Source organism: Drosophila novamexicana, unplaced genomic scaffold, assembly GCF_003285875.2.
Source record: "Drosophila novamexicana strain 15010-1031.04,08,12 unplaced genomic scaffold, DnovRS2.1 tig00000009-arrow-pilon, whole genome shotgun sequence".
In the NCBI taxonomy this organism is placed as follows: Eukaryota; Metazoa; Arthropoda; class Insecta; order Diptera; family Drosophilidae; genus Drosophila; species Drosophila novamexicana.
In genome coordinates this window covers 524,604-543,915 of record NW_020824766.1, presented here as the reverse complement: position 1 = coordinate 543,915, position 19,312 = coordinate 524,604, and the positions used below count along the sequence as shown (strand labels likewise).

The window sequence follows — 19,312 nt, the reverse complement described above, 5'->3', positions numbered from 1 at the left end:
TAAAAACAAAGTTCGCCTATCGTTATCGATTTTAATGAACATTCCGTGCATTTACAGTGCCCGTTTGAGTAGAACATGAATAACATTAACATATTCTGTTATTTTAGTACGGTAACAGTGCCTTATCGAGTAGAAGAATACGCAGCATTAACATTTATGTAAAATAAAGCGAGACGAACAGCCGTGCGACCGGACGTGTTTGACCGTTGATTTTGATTTTTAATTCCGACGCGCTGCAAAGAAAGCAAACTAAACACGTACAAGGCGCTGTGTAATTATTTGTATACCAATTACAAGACACACTCGTGCAATTAAACGCGTGTATTCAAAGTAAATCATAAACAGAATTGCAAAAAGTGTTAAATAAAAGTGACGCCGCCTGCCGCCTGCTGCATTCAATGGAATTCGTATAATGCGTTCGAGCGCTTGTTAACGTACGTTAGTGTGTGTGTGTAAATTGTGACTGTGGGCGCTTGTCTGTGTTCTTTTGCGCGCCGCTTTTTAATTGACCAAAGCGTTGTTCAATTTAATTGTGCAAAAACAAAGATGCTATGGCATTGGGCATTATTCAAGCAATGAGTAAAACATAGCAAACAAACCGTCATTGAAAAAACAAAGAAAACTAAACACGAAAGCTGCAGAAGTCTGTTTTGTGCGTGCATTAGTCTGTGTGTGTGTGCCTGTGTGTGTCTGTCTGTCCAAAATTTAATGCAATTCAAACGAAATGGAGACCATCGAGGAGCAATCAAAAACAGGTGAGTGGACGACGCGAAGGGTGGGTAAACAGCAGCTGTTTTGCCTCGCATCCGCCGTTTGTCTTTTATTTTACTTTTGTATAAATATACATAGATCTATTTTCTCTTTTTTGAATTTTTCAATGTCGCAGGCGTTAAGCACACATAAAATATGTCACTGCCAGCAAATAAATATCTGCTAGTACTTGCTTGTTGTTAAAGTTAAAACGCGTCAGGGAATTTTAAGCTACTTTTGAAATTTGTTTCGGTGTGAAACATATTTATGTATTGTGAATGGCAGTGGCTCGCGCATCAAAAAGAAATGTGCGCTAAATATATTGCGCCCCTCGCCCCGAAGCGCTCGCAACAACCCGGCACTGTACCGAGCTAGCAACAACAATAACGACCAAAAGCGCAGACGCCGCCGCGGCAAAGTTCCTGCCTGCCCGTGCCGAGCTCTTAAGGTTAGAGCAGGAAACAAATTGCGTACTCTCACCCTCTCTCGTTCTCTCTCTCTCTCTCTCTCTCACTGTGATCGCTGCTTCTTCTTTTTGTTATTGTTACTAGAGCCTAGTGATTTACCTACTACACACGTTTGCAGGCTGCTTTCCCTTCTGTCCTTCTTCCCTCCTTCCTGGTATATGCTTAACAGAGCCCGCACATGCCAATGTTTTCGGCTGTCGGCTCAATGTTAATGGCATTTTTTACACACACACACACACACACGCTCATATGCGAGCGTGTGTGCATGCATGTGAAGGTCTCTGCGTCTGCGTCGCCGCAGCGGACTACGTCAAGGCTCTGCCAGCTGACAACGTAATTTTATTACAAGATTCCTCTTTGATGAGTCTATTTGACAAAATCTCTAGCAAAATGCCAAACGTGTGCGTGTGTAGAGCCCCAGTATTTTCATTATACAAATGCCACTCAATTAGTTTTTCATCATGTTTTTGGCAACGCACCAACCAAAACGAGGCACAAGAAAACGAAGAAGAGGAAGACCAGCGCAGGCAATGGCAGAAGGAAATTCCCAAAGAGCAAACTCTTGCCGTCCGTCATCTCCCTCGGCCAGGCCCAAGCACCACCTGTGAGGGTCGTTTCGCACTCTGCCCTTAACTTGCATTTGTATTTACATTTGCATTTGCATTTGTGTCCGTTCGACGGGGGCGCACACCTGTGGCTTCCGCCTAGCTGGCTGCGTTCTCGTGTTTAGTTGCTATTCAGAGTTTGATCCTTAAACGTCGCTTCCTCGTCATGTTGCACTTGCCACTCGCAGCGACTTCGCAGCTCACCTGCGGCAAGGGCTGCAACATCAAGAACAATTTGGTCACGGTTCGTCGTCATGCCTGGTCCTACTTCGCATACGCAGCAGCTCAGGAGGGAGTTCAACAGGCTGCACTATGTCAAGTGTATGAGGACTTTACAGGTATTTCACTTCATAGTAGTTTTGCACAGGTATGAAAAGGCTAGATTTTGAGATTAGTTTCCAAATGCCAGGAAATTTACAAGCGGAAACCATCTTTAAGCAACGTGTTTCGTTCTCCAGTCTAGAATTCTGCTACGCAGCATGAATAACAATAAATTAAATTCGCATTTTTAGGAATTTAGCGATTCCAAACTCAAACAGACCAGAGAGATATTCTTAATTCAAGCAGAAAATGCTTTATTTTTGCTGAAGGTGGAGCGGTTTATATATATATACAAAATCTGATATGTATATATGCATACCATGTGGAATATAAATTAAAAACAAATGCAATTAGAAGCAGAATTTTATAAGATACATGATTGGCTCGAACTGATTATGAAAAAGCATAACGCATTCAAAAGGCCGCCAACAATAACATTTAAAAGCTTTTAGTTTAAACATTTAGCTTATATAATAATTTAATATGCATTTCTCTGAGAAGGCACTCACCCGATTTTAGTATCGGATATAAGTATATAAAGCTTGTACTTAAGGAAACTATTTGTTGGGACAAGAATATCAAATTTACATCTTGAAATTGTCTTATGGAAATCATTTAATTTAAAGATTATTTTGTAAAGAGAAAAGAAAACTTCAAGAAACTTAAAAAGGTTTTCTTTTTTTTCTTCTACAATTAACTTAGCTTATATTCATTCTCCATACTAGATTAGAGTTCAGTTTAATGCATACATATTATACAAAATATGTTTTCCCATTTCTTGGGAATGTAATTGAAGCAAATTTCTTTGTGCGTTTGTGCATTAGATGTTGCCACAGCATATCGTATTATTGAATTCTTAGCTTGGCTTTTAGCAATAACTCGAGACCTGTGCTATGCACATAAATAGTGTCCAGTTGTTGTTAGAACAAGTGTTTCACTTGATACTATTACTTCGACTATTGCACTACTTTTTGTTTTACTGACTTGGCTAACAGCAGCAGCAGCAACAACAATAACTATAAAAAAGGCCATTAGTGCATGTCATGCAATGCATACCAGAGCCAAAGGTGTATACTTAAGAAGCACAACAAAATATTTGACGTGCAATGCCCATAAATTTCCATTGTAAAACTGAGTTATTCTAAAAATTCCATGCGTCATGTGGCGACAACACACAACACATGCAACTCCTGCTCATCCCCCACGTGCCGAAGGGGGAGGGTGGAGCATCTGTATGGAACGCAGCGTGTCTGGACTTTTCTCAATTGCACAAGTGCCGATGTCTGCCTCTGCGTCGTCTCGAGCGGCCACAGATACAAAAGCGCAATTGGCATCAGTTACAGCTGCACAATTCTGGATAAAATTAATGCACACAGTAGCTGGCTGTGTGTGTGTGGGGAAGGGGGAGGTAAAAGGGGGTGTGTGTGTAGGAGAAAATTGCATGCACTTGAACAATTTTGTAGAGCTCGTGTGGGTGGTTGTGTGTGTGTGTGTGTGTGTGTGTGTGTATGGTTGGCGGCGGCTGCATTTTCTTTCTTGTTTTTGCATTTTTCGGCATGTCGGCAATGATGTGAAGGTCACAGCGGGGGGCGGGTGGTTGGTTGGGTGCCGCGGACACGACAGCAAACAATAACAAAGATAATAATAATAATAATAATAATAGTAATAATAATAGACAGCAATCAGCACTTGGCGATCACAATTAAAATTGATGTCAACAGCTCACAAAATTGCGGCCAAATGATCGACATCGACAACGTTGTCTGCCCTTCAGTTGCGTCTGATGTGGATGCCACAGTTGCTCGCAGAGATCCTCCACTTGCTTCTATTACGTCTTGCAATTTATTTGCTTTTGTTTTCGCCCTCCTGGTTTTTGTTGTGCGCCGCGCCGCACAGCTCGCCATTTGCATAAACAAACAAAAACTGATGGCCATAAATCATAGCGCCAAACTTTGAACACGCTCAGCTCATCTCTCTCCTCCTCTTCCTGCTGCTTCACTCTTGAACAAAGTGTACTTAAAATTTAGTGGGCTGTTTGCGCCAAAAGTACTTAAGAGGGCGTGTGCGAGGGTTGAAGGCGATGCTGTTGAAGTGCCCATCAATTATACAAATCACATGTTTATACTATATATATATATATATCAAATGCAGCTCATCTGCCCTGTTAAGCATTTAGTCGGAGTTACTAAATTTGCGAAGTTGCTGGTATTTATCGAGAGAAATAGTTGGTTTATACACACACTAGAAATCAATATAAGAGAAAATAGGTTTTACTATATATATTTGTATATATAATTTTGCAAATATGGAAGATCTTATCATCAAACTCAATCCATAGAAAGAAGATTCAGTGAGCTAAGAAAAAATAAAATTGCATTAGAACTTGTCCTAGACTTATTTACGCTTAATGTGTTTAAGTTCAAATAATGTTAAAATTAAAAAAAAATATTAGACATTATATCTTGATATTATTACTGAGTATATATGTACATATATAGCCTCTGTACGATTCCTAAAAGAAATAAATAAATTCTAGAATTAACATTTCACAAATGTAAAACCTATTTACAGAGTATATCAAAGTCAAATGCACAAATAAAAATGATAGGTTTCTTAAGCAGAACCTTATAAACGGTAGATAATATTATTTAAACCCTACAGAGAATTTTATACATATATATATATTTAAACAGACTCAATTACTAAACAACGTCCACGAGCTGTGTCGTCTGACTGTGCCCTGCACACTTTGAGCATTATAATCTTTGTGCTATATATAGAGTAGACGAGAGTAACATACTAATGCCTTGTGTCATACGCATTCTCCTCATCTGCAGAAATGTCCATTATGTCAAAGCTGCCCACACGCATCTGCCTGGTGGGCGAGGCTGGCAAAGATGCGGACACGCTGCAGGCAGCCGAGAGCTTTGGCATGCCTGTCATCCATTCGGAGACCGGACTGGATGTCATCAATGATATGGATTGGCGCACTTTCTATGTGCTGCAGGACTTTGAGGACGACATCTTCGACACAATACACAAGCAAAAGGAATGGTAAGTGCTCCCAACTAGCAACTACATAGATCTATGTTCCTCTATAAAAACGAACTTAAATTGAACAAGACGCGACATGACGCCACAGAATGCCACGAGTGAAGCGGCAACAGCAGCCAAATTTGAAATTTAGACATACGCATGTGCTGCCTATTCCCAAAAAGAATACATGAACCGAACGAGCGGGGGTAGCAGGGGTCCCCCCCCACCGAAATAATGTGGTAGATTGACAGCGCCAAAAACGGTGACAATTCTTCCCATCCCATTTGCATACCCTGTAAAGATTGCCTTTATAGCGGACTTTCAAGTCCTACAATCTGGGTTTTCAATTTTTCAGTTGTGCTTAAAATATGGCGAGCCTTACTCTTTTCAATATATAATATCTATATATATATCAATATAATATCTAGCTTAAATTGGCATCTACCAAATATGGCAAGATTAATCTATATTTGAAAAAGATACAGTTTGGTGAAGGTTTAGTTTGGATTTGGGTTCGGTTTGTAGTAAAAAACGAAAAGGAACTCTGGCTTCAAATCAATTTGGCTTTCAAATATAAAGTGAACCAATAATGTATTCGTACAGCGACGAAAATATTCTTTGACTAACTCGCAGAAGGGGACAAAAAAAACTAATTGCTGCTATTTATATCAAATATTTAACTTTATGTAACAAAAGAAAAGTATCCAAAAAGCGTTAATAACACAAAATTTATAAGTAAAAGAAGAAACCACTAAAAGGCACGTTTGGCTCCAATAAAGTCTTCGTACGCTTAAACTAATTACTTTAGAAATCTTCTTACAAACTTTATATCAAAAACAATGTATTCAACATTAACATTTTGTGGAGTATTCTCTATTTTTAATAACAACCTTGGCTCAATTAGGCATTGATAAAGAAAGTTTCTCGGTGTAAGTTTGATCTATTTTTGTCCGCTACTTTTTCAGTAATTAGCTCGTATTTCCAACTAAATTGTCTTGATTTTTAGGACAATCAACAAATTGCTAAGAAAATCAAGAAACATACAAGCTAAACTTAAAAGGTTTGTTGCAATGAGTTCAATTAATATCTAATATATGAAAGATCCAGCACAAGTAATCACTTAAAGCATCCTTCGTTCATACTATTGTCTAAATGTTCCAGAGCCAAGTTATCAATACGATTGATTAACCTATTTGTAGATACCTTCATATGAATGTATATTTATTTCATTTCTTACAAAAGGCGTGCTTAGTTCTTTTTGTATGATTAAATGATTGCTCAGTGATAAACACTCTTTAATTGTTCTAAGATTCTTAAATATATGATAGTCAAGTAAAAAGAAAGAATATTGAAGAGCATTAGATAAGCACGATATGCATACATATTCCCATTTATAATCGAAGTGAATGCATATTGGTTTATTTACCCATCACTGATTACAGGGTATAAACCATTCATATTACCCACGCCAGAAGCATTCGAACATATTTTTTTCTGCAAATTTGCTACAAATTGTTGTCAAATTTGAGACTTGCGGCATTATGCGACACGCTTGATTAATTTACCCGCTGCGCAGCAATATGGCAGCATTCAAATTAAACAACAACAAGAACTATAACACACAACACAAAACACAAAAAACATGCACGGCCTCTGCCTCATTAGAGATTAACAATAATAATTTTTTTGTTTTATATTTATTTACGATCGTATTCAAGGTCAACAAATGCGTTTGTTGTGGGCAGTTTCTTGGCTTGCAGATTGTGGCAAAGCATCAGGCTGGGACATGGTGCAAAGGGGAAAAGGGGGGCAGGGCGGCGTTTCTATTGCCTGTTCTGCTACGCTTTCACGCTTTCATGTTCAACATCAGTTTTTCCTCCCCTCTTTTTTCGCACAAAACATGTAAAGAGCAAAAAACAAAAAAAAAGAGGAACGGAAGCCAGAAGAGGGGAATTACGAGTATTATTTATTTGCCAAAATTTCATTCATGTTTCGAATGTTTGTTTTCGTTTTCTATATTTTCCTCTTTTTTATTTTCTTTTTTTGCACATAAAATTGTTTTTAGTTAGGACTAAATATATAAGTGTATGCTTTTTTTTATGGCATTTTGCTCAAAATAAATTTATCATAATTCTTATAAATAGTTGCCAATTAGTTAAGAATAATCAAAGAATATTATTTATACAGTTGTTGCAAGCATAACGAAAGCTTAGTCATTATTTTCGACTATTTAAGATTTCGAGTCTTGCAAACAATTCATGAATATGCGAGTGAGTACTATGAATACAGCTGCAATTCATGAACTATGCAGACGCAGCTTACGTAAATCGCAAGAAATGATATTTTAAAATGGCATGACTTTTATATGATAAAATTAATATTGTGATAAATTTGAATTGGAACATCTGACATCTGCTGCTTGGAGGGAAAATTATATAATAATAAATTATATAATGTGCTATATATTTTAATAGTATTCGTTCGCTCGGATTTATGGGGGTTTTCATTTGAGTATGCCTTCGATTTTTCAAGCACTTGTACATTAATTTCTGTACATTTATAATTTTTTAAAGTTTTGCTTCCGCACACTGCAATACACGAATTTCATTGCATAAACATTTGGGAACTCTTATAAATTCACATTTGTATGTACCTAGCCTTCATACACATATGTACACATTTACACATATGTATGTACATATATTTATGGCATATATATGTAGATATATGAACATTCATTGAAGGCTACTTAACCCCCAGCTTCGCCCTCGATACCCAATTAAATTGAAGCCTTTCCAAAGAAGGCCGTGCTATATGTAATATTACATATGTGCTGTTATATAATTCATAGGAACTTTTTGGTGCTTCCCGCGAAAAGCCAAGTAAAGGGAAAAATATTGAAGCAGCTGTTGGGAAAATTCCCTGAATGGCTTTTGAGAATTGTTGCATTCACAGACTCAGACACTTAACGGCCACTTAAACTCGCAAAAATGATGCCAGAAAGATTTTGTTAATTGCCATTCGCCAGCACACTGACTATAGGTTCAAAGTACATACTATATGTATATCTGAAAGTACTTATAGATAAACATATGGGTATATATAGCTAAACTGAATCATAGGAATTCGCCTGCACTGTGTTCCCTTTGGGGGAATTGCCTATTTTGGGGCGCTTTCATTCATCGACTAAAACTCATAAAATCAAAAATAAAAAAAAACATAATTAAATGAAAATTTGCCCAACACACATGACAATTTTTGGTTGAGGAATTTGTTAAGTCGAAAAGTTTGCGCACTTCCAATGAAATCGAAATGAATCGCTCGCCTGTGATTGCAGAGGTGCTGGTTTGTAGACACGGGGGTGTATCGTGAGAGGGGGCGTAGAAGCTGCGGGGGTGCGTCATATTGCAGCAATCGTTTGGCGCCAAGATTCTATAAAAAATGTTTTATATGGAACACCACGATGTCAAGTCGCGTAGAAAGTGTGAAAAGCGTCGCCAACAAGTCGGAAATTCTTGACGAAAAGCAACAACAAACAAGAAAATCCTCAACAACAATAAAAAAAAAAAAACAACAAAAAACGAGAACACAAATCGCAGAAAATATATAAATACAATATACATTTTTATTATATTTTTTGATATATGTTCGTATAAGCAGAGCCCCACAGTGCGTGTATATAATTTATAAGTTTTCAGTATGGCAAATTAATTGTGTGTGGAGGGGGTTGGGGAGGGGGTTGGGGTTGGGCCGGGTAGGGGACAGTACTCAACGCGTTGCTGTCATTGACTGTTCTATAGTTTTGACCCTCGCAAAGTTCGAGTGGCTGTGGGCTGGCGGGCTGGCGGGCGGCAGGGGCTGGGGGCAGAGCCAAAGATCAGCGCACTTTACAAGCAACAAGTTGTTCATGGAGTGTCCAATGGTCCATTAAGCACATACATTCATCCAATTTTGGAGGTCGCCGGTGGCTCATCTTTCAACTGGGGAGCACGCGCTGCTTTGACTAAGCTGTGCGCTTGGGTTTTCCTTGGTTTTCACATTGATTGTTCTACGAAATGCCTATGAAATGTGTATGCATGCATATATATATATATATATTTTATGTGTCAAATATTTGCATAAATTCACCTGTCAGCGAGTCCCGCCCATGCCCGAGCGCTCTCCTTTGGCGCTCTGTTTACCGTTTTGTCATCTGGCTCGTGGGTTTTCTCTACCGTTCAATGTTTGCGCAGCTTACAGCGAATGTGTGTGTGTGTGTGAGTGTGTGGCATTTGGCACTTGAGTGTGTGCCATCAAGTGGCATTTTCTATTTCCACAATTTTTCATTCCATTGCGTTCCGCAGCTGCCGCCTTCGCCGCCGCCGCTGTCGACGTCGACGCTCGGCATTTGGCTCAATCATTTTCCCCAGGCCACAATGCGCAACAGTTGTGTTTGTTTAGTTTTAGCCGTGCCGTTAGAATCATCAAATCGTTTTTCGTATTTTCCCAATAAATAGAAATATACATTCTCGTTCGCTGTGTCGTGCCACTAAATTTCTCAATACTCGTATTCAGCCTAGGCTGACAAAACTCAACGTTTGTTTAAACATTTGTGCGCTGCATATGGAAACCTATTTGTGGTAAGAATTACAGCGGTCGTTGTGTGTGAAACAAGTGCAAACAGACTGTGTGAAAGCTGTGAGAAGTCTCGCCTTATCAGGTGAAATTGAAGTGCGTGTCGGTTGTGCTCTGAAACAAGTCTCAAGTTTCCAAATGTATTGCCGCTTCTCTTCCATCTAATTGAAACGAAACGCATTGTGCAATGTGCATGGACACGAAGATAAGGCCAATTAAGACGGGCCCAACAAGCGTGTGCTGCTGGCATAGTTATATGGTCTTAATACTATACAGAATGGCATGATTTTAACTGATGAGATCTTGTGGGTTTCGAAAGATTTTCGCGAGTCGAAACATTTCTTGTGTTAGCTTAAACATGATATATCTACATATCATGCATTGATTCGCGAGTTCCTTTTAACAAATATCACCTATTTAGTAATTTTATAAACAAATGATTTGAACTCTTGAACTCTAGTTAGTTCTTTTTTTAAATGCCCTAAGATTCTTTCTTATCCACTTTAACATATTTTCTCTATGCCCCCGTCTTGCAAAGCTGTCCACATATATACATTATTTTCTTAATAGCTTTTATTTTTTTTCTTTGAAAATATTCAATGCTTTTCAGTTTTTATAGCTTTGGCCAGCAACAAAACTAGAAAAGAATTTCGGTGAGCGTCGGAATATAAGCAAAGGCCTCTTACAAATTTTGCGTTGATTTTACGAAGCAGCTTTTCAAATTGTCAACTAATTATAAAATATTTGTCATTCCACAAAGAAGAGATGTTAAGGATTATAAATCATTTAATCAAGCTTTCAGTATATATATGAAATATATTTTTTTTTATATAAAAATATTCATCAGCTTTACATTAACATTTTTTTTAAGTGGCTAAGATTGATAAAATAATTTTTATAAATTAAATTCTTATAGAGTAAACCTGATATTAATATCAGACGCGTATAACTTTCACATGTCTTAAAAGTTCTTAAAGAATTTATCTATACTACAAATCAGTATTATTTGTTTATGGCCTCAAATATGGCCCATGCAGAAGAGCACCAAAAAGATCTTAAATATCTGTTCTTTGAATTCGTTTCTTAAGTGTGTCCCTTGTCAATCTTTCGCTTAAGGTATTTCAGATGTTTTCACTTATTTATACTTCTTGCCAAAAAAAAACAATGTTTCCTGGAATTTTCTATAATTATATACATTTGTTTTTTGATTATGGCTCATTGTTAGCCAAGCATTGAATGGCCGTGTTGCGTATATCCTAGCCACAGCCGAACGCATGAATGAATGATGAATGCAAATGTACATAAATTAATTTCAATATTGTAAAAATATCATAAATACGTTTGCAGGCCAGCCTGGCAGGGAGAGGCAGACAGAGGCAGTGGGCAGCATCCGCCCACTGCCGCTCGATTGATTTGTTTATAAAAACTTCCGGTACGTGGCCAGTTGGACGCACAGTAGCAGCCAGACAGTACTGTACAGTCAGCCCCCGGGCTGGCATCTGCTTCGTCATAAACAAAAAGCCCTTAAACAAATTGATCGCAGCATGAGTTGTGGTGTTGGGGTTGCGGTCGGTGGGGCTCTCGTTGTCGTTGTCGTTGACGTTGTGGCTCAAGTCAAAGTTCAGTATTCGTCTGGCTTTTTGATTGTTGTTTACATGCCCAGCAATTGCCACCTGGTGTCGTGTGTGTATCTGTGTGTGTGTCGCATCGCATCGCAACAGACCTGCTCCCGCTCCCAACTGATTGTTAACTTGCAGTCACTCGTAGATAGCCTGATTGTACGGCTGCTTGAACCGATCTGCAGAGTCTTGAGTGATATTCGAACAGTTTGATATATGGCTGGCGCGGAGCAATGGCCAAGGTCAATTGGGGGCATTAAAAATTGCCTTGCATAACTCAAAAGTGTGCCACATAAATATTTAATTGTCTTTTCTTCCACTCCCCAACTCTTACTTTTGCATTGCAGCATTTTGGGTCCACCCGCTTTGAAGTATGCGGCAGAGATGAAACAGACACTGGGCCAGAACACGCGGCCCATTTACAACTATGCAATGCGTGGCGTGGTCACTTGCTTTACGGGCATACGCAAAAAGGATGAGCTGGTGAGTGGGGCAACAGCCCGTCTAGCCGAACGAATACTTTATTTTTATAATATATCATGCCTTTCAATTGTAGACTAAACTGGTAAATCTCATACACTCCATGGGCGGTTGCATCAAGAAGGATTTAAATACAAAGACCACGCATCTGATATGCAATCACAGTGGCGGCGAAAAGTATCAGTAAGTATTTAAAGCAAAATCATATTAGCTTAAAGCTTTAACAAAACCAAATGTCGCGGGCCTAAAAAATAATAAAACATGGCATTAATCTTGTGCGTGTGACAAAAAGCGAATGCTAAGATCTTTGTAAAGGTATGTCAGCTTGTTCATAATAGCTTTAAATAAAATAAATAATGTGGACTAACTTAAAAACTTAAAGCTTAATGTACTAGAGCTTAAATCTAGTAAAATGCCAGTCTACAAACTGCAAAAAAAAAACTTCGACAGCTCTTTCATAAAACCTCTAAATATGATCAATTTGCTGACTATTTATCTTAAAGCTCTATTAAAGCTCAAAGCTCAATTGTGAATGCAGTCTAAATTGCGAAATGTTGTTAAGAAAAACTGCAACAAATATTAAAAATCGTCAGCTCGTTTGGAAAAGCTTTAAAAAGTATAATATGGGCTACCTATTTGTCTTAAAACTCTCTTAAAGCTCTAAGTTCAATTGTAAATGCAGTTATATTAATTGATTTGCCTTCTCTTTCAAATAGATACGCCAAAACCTTTCGCTTGACGGTGGTGCGTCCCGCTTGGGTTTATGCCGCTTGGTCAGCGCGCGATTCATTGGAGTTTGAGGCCACACAGGATAGCTTTACGAAGGCGCATCGCTTAAAGGCATTCGAAGGCCAGAAAATTTGCTTCTTTGGCTTTCCCGCTGAGGAGCATCAACACATGGTCGATGTGCTGTTAGAGAATGGCGGCGTTTGTGCCGAACTGGACGATCCGGAGTGCTCGCATGTCGTGAGTTATCCCTCTACCCCAAAAACCAATTGGGGCAGTTTTCTACTCAATATCGTTTAGTTGTAATTTGCATGCAACTCACTGGCATTTGGCTTTAAAGTTTTGTTGGTTTGTTTGTGTCTTATGGCTGATTTTCGTGTATATATCTTACAGGTGATGCCCAATACGGGCGCTGTCCTTACAAGCACTAGCACTAGCACTACTAGCACTGATACTAACCACAACACTAACACTAAAAACCAAATAGCCAGCAGCCCCAGCCACACTCCCAACCACAACGCGGACCTAGACTCTGCTGAAGTGGCCGAGCAGCAAGAGCGGGAGCAGGACGAGGAGGAGGAGGATCAGCTGCAGCAGCAGGAGCAGCAGCCTGTGTCTGATAAGGAGAATCAATCAGACGAACTGGATGACATACATTTTGACGTGCGTTTGTTTGTCGAATCCGGCGATATACAGCAGCCGGAAGAGCTGCCGCTGCCCGACTCCGCGGACGAGGAAGATGTTCAGGCCAGCACGCCGAAGAGCAGCAAGCAACAGCCAAGCATCATTATAACCGCTGGCACGCCCACCAGCTGCAATGGCAGCCCATCGGCCGCAGATGATTTCCAAACAAACGCTGAGAGTCTGTCGCCCATATTGATAGCGCCAGCCAAACTACTGACCATCGATACCATCAACGAGTGTGACATGGAAACGGATGATTTGACGGCAGCCGCTGCCGAGAATGATCTGAAACGGAAACGCGACAGCTTTGACAGCGTCTCGCTAATGTCTGTGGACTCATTTGCTCTGCCTGCGAGCACCAAGAAACCCAAGCTTATACGCACTGGCTCCATCACGCGCACCCTGAAGCGCTCCATGAGTTTTGTGGCCGATCGCACGCCCATCATTAAAACGCTGCGCACACGGCGCAGCTCCATTGCCGTTGCGGATGCGTCCACATTTCTGGGCAGCGAGACAATCGAGGCGGATGATTCCATGTGCTCGCTGGCCAGCATTAACAGCACGCTGAACGAATCGATACGGAAGCCGGTCAAAGCTTTGCGCAGCATTTGCGATCGCATCACGCGCAGCAGCAGTCGCCGTGCCGAGTGCGAGGCCACGCCCGAATGTGGGCCGCTGGACAGCGGCTTTAAGACGCCGAAGGCGCCGCTTCAAAGATTTGGCGCTGGCGGCAGCGCCTCGGGCGCCAAGAAAACAGCAAAACGTCTATTTGGTCCGATGGTTGGTGGTGCTGGCGGTGGTGCAGGTGGAAGCTGCTCCTTAACACTTTCAACTAACAATGCTAGCAATCCCAATCCTAACCCCAATCCCAATACCAATGCCAATGCCCTTGTCAGTGACACATCCTCGGCAATTGCCTGCTGTGCTGCTGCCACAGCCATGTTGCCCATAAAAGTCACCTCATCTATATCAACAACAACAACATCATCAGAATCATCAACTTCAATAACGTCATCATTGATCGCTGTGCCAATGGATGCTCCCAAGCTGACAACGTCAACGCCGCCGCAGGGCGACTGCAACGCGTTCGCTGCCGACGAGCAAATGGTACTTACATGGATAATAACCCGTTAAAAAAACTTGGAAACGCTTTGAAACAGCACAGCATAAATACTATATAGGGCATTGCTATCATACTTAACTAAAGCTAATCAGTCCGTGATTGTTGCTTTGGTTTGAATGATGAGTTTTACTAAAGAAATACTGCTCAAGTTCATGTTGAAAACTGTTACGTGTCAGAGAAACTTTAAAGAGAAGTTTCAACTTTGTTCAACTTGCCCAATTTAGCTATATAGAAGAATCTCAAATTGACACGTTTCATATGAACTTTGGCAGCTTCTCGAGTTTCTCTCAATTGTTTTTCGCTTTTGTTTATTTGTGCGCAGCAACTTCTCTATTGTGCCAACGCTTCTCGCTCTTCATTTGAATTGAAACATTTTGTGCTATTTATTTATAAACTCGACTCGCGCGATTTCAACGATTTTTCAGCTGCTTAACGAGCTGCGGACTTTTTTGTTTTGCCCATTTTCAGACCAAATTTGAAACCCAAAACCTCCCACAAACCCGTTGAAAAATTTAATTAAATTACATGTTAATTGTTTATGGTTATGTTGTAGTTTAAGTCATAATTTGGGTGCGGTGTTTGAAGTTTTTTTGCTTGTTTTATTTTGGCTTGTTTTTTTTTAAACATTTCCTCTAATATTACTCTATTCCCCATCTGTTTTCCGAGCACACGCAACAACAACAACACGAAAAGCAGCACAATAAATATTGATAAACATTTATTTGCACAACGAATAGCATGACACGTTCCGCTTGATTAAATGTTAAAAATGCCTTCAAGAATTCCCCAAAAAAAAAATAGTAACAAAAACATAATATACATAAAGTCTGGGCGTTCTCGAGTTCTTTAAAGCAACAAAAAAAAAGAAGAAGATATTTCTCTTGCTATGGACTAACAAATATTTGCACAAATGTTTCAGTACATTCGATGGCACGAATTTCTCGAGATAAACAATTTTATATTTGTACTTAATCTATTTTTCTACACTTTTGTCTTATGATTTTTGTTTTGCTTGCGATTTTTATGCCCGTTTCAAAGTGTTGCCAAGAATGTGCACTAAAAATGTTTTGTTTGGCCTGTTTTTTTTTTCTTTCCTCTTTTTGGTTCGTCTTGAACACGGAATCAAAAACATATTTGGATTGCGATACAGAATCTCTGTATGAATATTAATAAATAATAATTTATTGTGCTGCTCTGCTGCTGCTGCTGCTGCTGCTGCTTTTGTGAACTGTACAATAGATTTAATTAGTTGGACGCTTGATTTAAGATTGTATTGAATGCATTTGGCAACAAACAAAACATTTTTATATTAATCACATTTTTCACATTGCACATTTTCATATCGTTTTTATTGCACGATTATGGCAAAAACAATTCATTAACAATTCCTAATTGTACGTTTTTCCCAATTTCCAAATGCGCTGCCCATCAGGTCGTGGACGAGCACACGACTGTGTCGAAGCCGGAGCCCAAGAACCATAATACGCACATTCTGAAATCGGACTGGTTCTGGTATACCATACAGAATGGCTATGCCAACGAGATGGATTATCTATTCGGCGATGTAAGTGCCATAATAAACAAATTTCAAATATATCCCAACCATAATTTTATCGGTTTTATTTATATAGTATTTGGATAGCATTACGAATACGCCAAGTACAGATCGTCGCGATTCGCTGCCCATTAGCTTTAACAAGCGGAAACGGAAGCGTTTCTCACAGCGCATACAATTGGAGGGCACACCCCTGGGCACGGGCAAGCGGCGATCTTCGGTATCGGATGCTGGCCTATTGTCCGTTTCGAATAGCTTCTTTGACTGCACCACCAGTCCCGATAAGCTGGAGAATGATAAGCTGCTACTGCATGTGGAGCCAGAAGCTAGCGAGGCCACGCCCACCAAGAAATCCATGCGATTTAATCACTTTATGGACTTCTTCACCACAGAGTCCAACTATGTGGGCATACTGGATACCATATTGAATGTAGGTAGCCGCTACTTATCCTCATCGAACATTCATAAAAATCCATTCTCTTTATCCTGCAGCTGTTCAAGAACAAACTGGAGGAGTTGGCCGAAACGAATGATTCGCTGCTAAATAAATCGGAGATCAAGTCAATCTTTGGCAACTTTCTACCCATACACGAGGTGCATCAGAGCATGCTGGAGCATTTGCGCAAGCTGCATGCCAATTGGCGGGAGGATTGTCTCATCGGAGACATAATTATACAGCATCGCGATGAGCTGATCAAGGCCTATCCGCCATATGTTAATTTCTATGAGCAGATGAAGGAACAACTGCAGTACTGTGATCGCGAATACCCACGCTTCCACGCCTTCCTCAAGATCAACCAAACCAAGCCCGAGTGTGGACGTCAGAGCCTACAAGATCTAATGATCCGACCGGTGCAGCGTTTGCCCAGCATTAGCCTGCTGCTGAATGATATACTGAAGCATACGAGCGGCAGCAATGCGGATCATGCGCGTCTCGAGGAGGCGCTGAAAGCCATAAAGCAGGTGACGCTGCACATCAACGAGGACAAACGCCGCACCGAATCTCGCATGGCCATCTTTGATATATTCAACGATATCGATGGCTGTCCAGCACACTTGGTTAGCTCCAATCGCAGTTTTATTTCCAAATGCGAGGTCAACGAGCTGTCCGATTCACTGAGTGGGCGTGGCGACAGTCTATTGCTCTACTTGTTCTCCGATTCCATAGAGCTGTGCAAGCGCCGCTCGCGGGGCTTCAACACGGCCAAATCGCCGAGCACGGCCAAAACGCATAAGCACATAAAACTGATATCGCTGAATACGATACGATTTGTAATTGATATTACGGACAGTCCGCGTGCCTTTGGCCTGCTGCAGCGTGGCGATAAGGAGAAGCTGTACACCTTTAGCATCATTGACGAGGAAACGGATAAGCTGGTCTATCTTAAAAAGTTGTGCATGCAAATTGCCGCGCACACGTGTCGCACAGATGCTGTGAGTAGTTAAAGAAAACTTCCCATTTATATAAACTGACTGATGTACATTTTGATTGCAGGACAAAATGATGCTGAGTCGCACTTCACTGGAACTGGAGGTGGACATCAGCGATGTAAATGTCAGCACGTTGAGCAAGGCCTTCAAATTGGCTGCAAAAACGCGCCTAAAGGTAAATTTCCAAACAACTGATTCCAAAATGTGATCAATCTAAAGGCAATTTTGACTTTTGGCAGGTGGGACGCGCCTTTTCCTTTAACAAAACGCCCAATAAGCTGAAACGTGCAGTATCCACAATGATGACATCGCCGTTTGGCAGCACCAATTCGCTTACGCCCGCCTCGCAGCTGGCACAGATGCGCCTGGCCAGCTGCACCAACATTAATGTGAGTTACTACATAGATATATAATTTAATCGTTTTTTTGCTAAATCGATTGCCACATTACAGGAAGTAGCTGATGAGGATTGTGCCAGCATGCGCAGCAGCTCACCATCTACGCAGTCCGAGCTGCTGGTCGTGCCGCCGCTGTCTGTGCAGCCCACGCGCAAAAACAAGGCCGTTGTCGGCCGAATTTAGCCAGCCATGCTTGAGTCTGGCCCCGGCTAATGCTCAACTCTCCTAATAAGCGTATTCCATATGAACTCTTTAGTAGGCCTTAAGTACGTCTCGAACACTCACGTGTGCCCATGCGTAATCATGACTGTATTGCATACTTTCGATATTCGTAATCTCAAAAAAAAAAAAAAAAAAAAAAACACGCGTCCAATCAGTATAAGGTCGTAATTTTAGAATTCTTTTAAGCGGTTTTTTATTTATCGCCATTAAATGTTGCGCGCAAATGTTGAAGCGTTTGCGTTGATTTTGGCGTTCTCGATCATTTATGTATCGCTCAAAACTAAGCGTAATTGTAAATAGTACTTCTTAATATGTCTATCTATACATATATATATATATATATATACATATACCATGTCTATAACTTTATGTTCAATGTAATCGTATGTAATATAACTAATCGTATTAGTGACTTGAAATCGCATTCACGCACTGAAAACAAATCGGTTCGATTTCATTTTGTTCGGCTTGTCGCCATACTGCTAAAGCTGTGAATGTTTACTGAGTAAATTTAAAAAAAAAAATATTCATAACGATTAATGTTAAACTCATTCAATTTGTTTGAGACCGGCATCTACAGCATTAAGTTGTATTATAACAGAGCATGATGATGATGTTTAAGATTTAATATATAAACAATGAAACTTCAAAACCAATTTAATTTTACTAGAAGAAATGACACAAAGTTCTATGGATCGAATTAATTATAACTGATACTTGCTGGATAAATAATGGATTCGATTGTGCGAAATGTCAAGAGTACACAAATGGACATTTCTGCAAGATTGGACTTCATTTAGCCGAGATATGGACATTAAGAGTTTTTGAAAAATATATAAAAGCTTGAATATCTCGGGTATTACAAGTCTGTTTTCCGAGCGGTATACCTAGTTTTACTCGTACAAACCTGGACTATCGATTGCCATCCAAAAATTTCAATTCTAAGTTTTAACCAAAATTGACAGAAATGGCAAGGGGTAACATCACAATTTTGGCGAAAATCGGCTCGGTCCCGAAATCAAGAAGATTTGATGCCAATGTGTTCTATAGAGTCTCGCGAGTACGGCAAGGCATATCGCTCCCAAATCGGACTTCTTCTGGCCAAAGTATAGACATTTGAAGTTCCTAAAAAATTCCTAAATTAAAAATTTCCTGCCCGATTGCGGAATCGTTTTCTTTGTTATAGATATATCTATAAAATGCTAGAGAGGAAAACCAGACAATGATTGCCCTTTCAATAATCTGCGGCAAACAACAACTTTATTAATCATAATAAATAAA

At 40.0% G+C, this 19,312-nt stretch overlaps 1 protein-coding gene across 2 annotated transcripts; it reads left to right on the top strand.

Annotated features, from left to right (window-relative positions):
• The first annotated feature begins 73 nt into the window (after positions 1-73).
• LOC115770391 (protein ECT2) lies at positions 74-19,185 on the top strand. Of its 2 annotated transcripts, XM_030715643.1 has the most exons (12): positions 74-755; positions 4,981-5,197; positions 11,760-11,895; positions 11,969-12,075; positions 12,609-12,858; positions 13,012-14,409; positions 15,858-15,989; positions 16,057-16,410; positions 16,473-17,414; positions 17,476-17,586; positions 17,651-17,800; positions 17,864-19,185. In XM_030715643.1, the coding sequence occupies exons 1-12, from the start codon at positions 725-727 to the stop codon at positions 17,990-17,992; spliced, it is 3,957 nt and encodes a 1,318-aa protein (XP_030571503.1). In that variant the 5' UTR covers positions 74-724; the 3' UTR covers positions 17,993-19,185. The 2 variants fall into 2 exon arrangements, with proteins under 2 accessions (XP_030571503.1, XP_030571512.1); XM_030715652.1 differs by lacking the exon at positions 13,012-14,409 and having other exon boundaries at positions 81-755; positions 17,864-17,992.
• Positions 19,186-19,312: the final 127 nt, after the last annotated feature.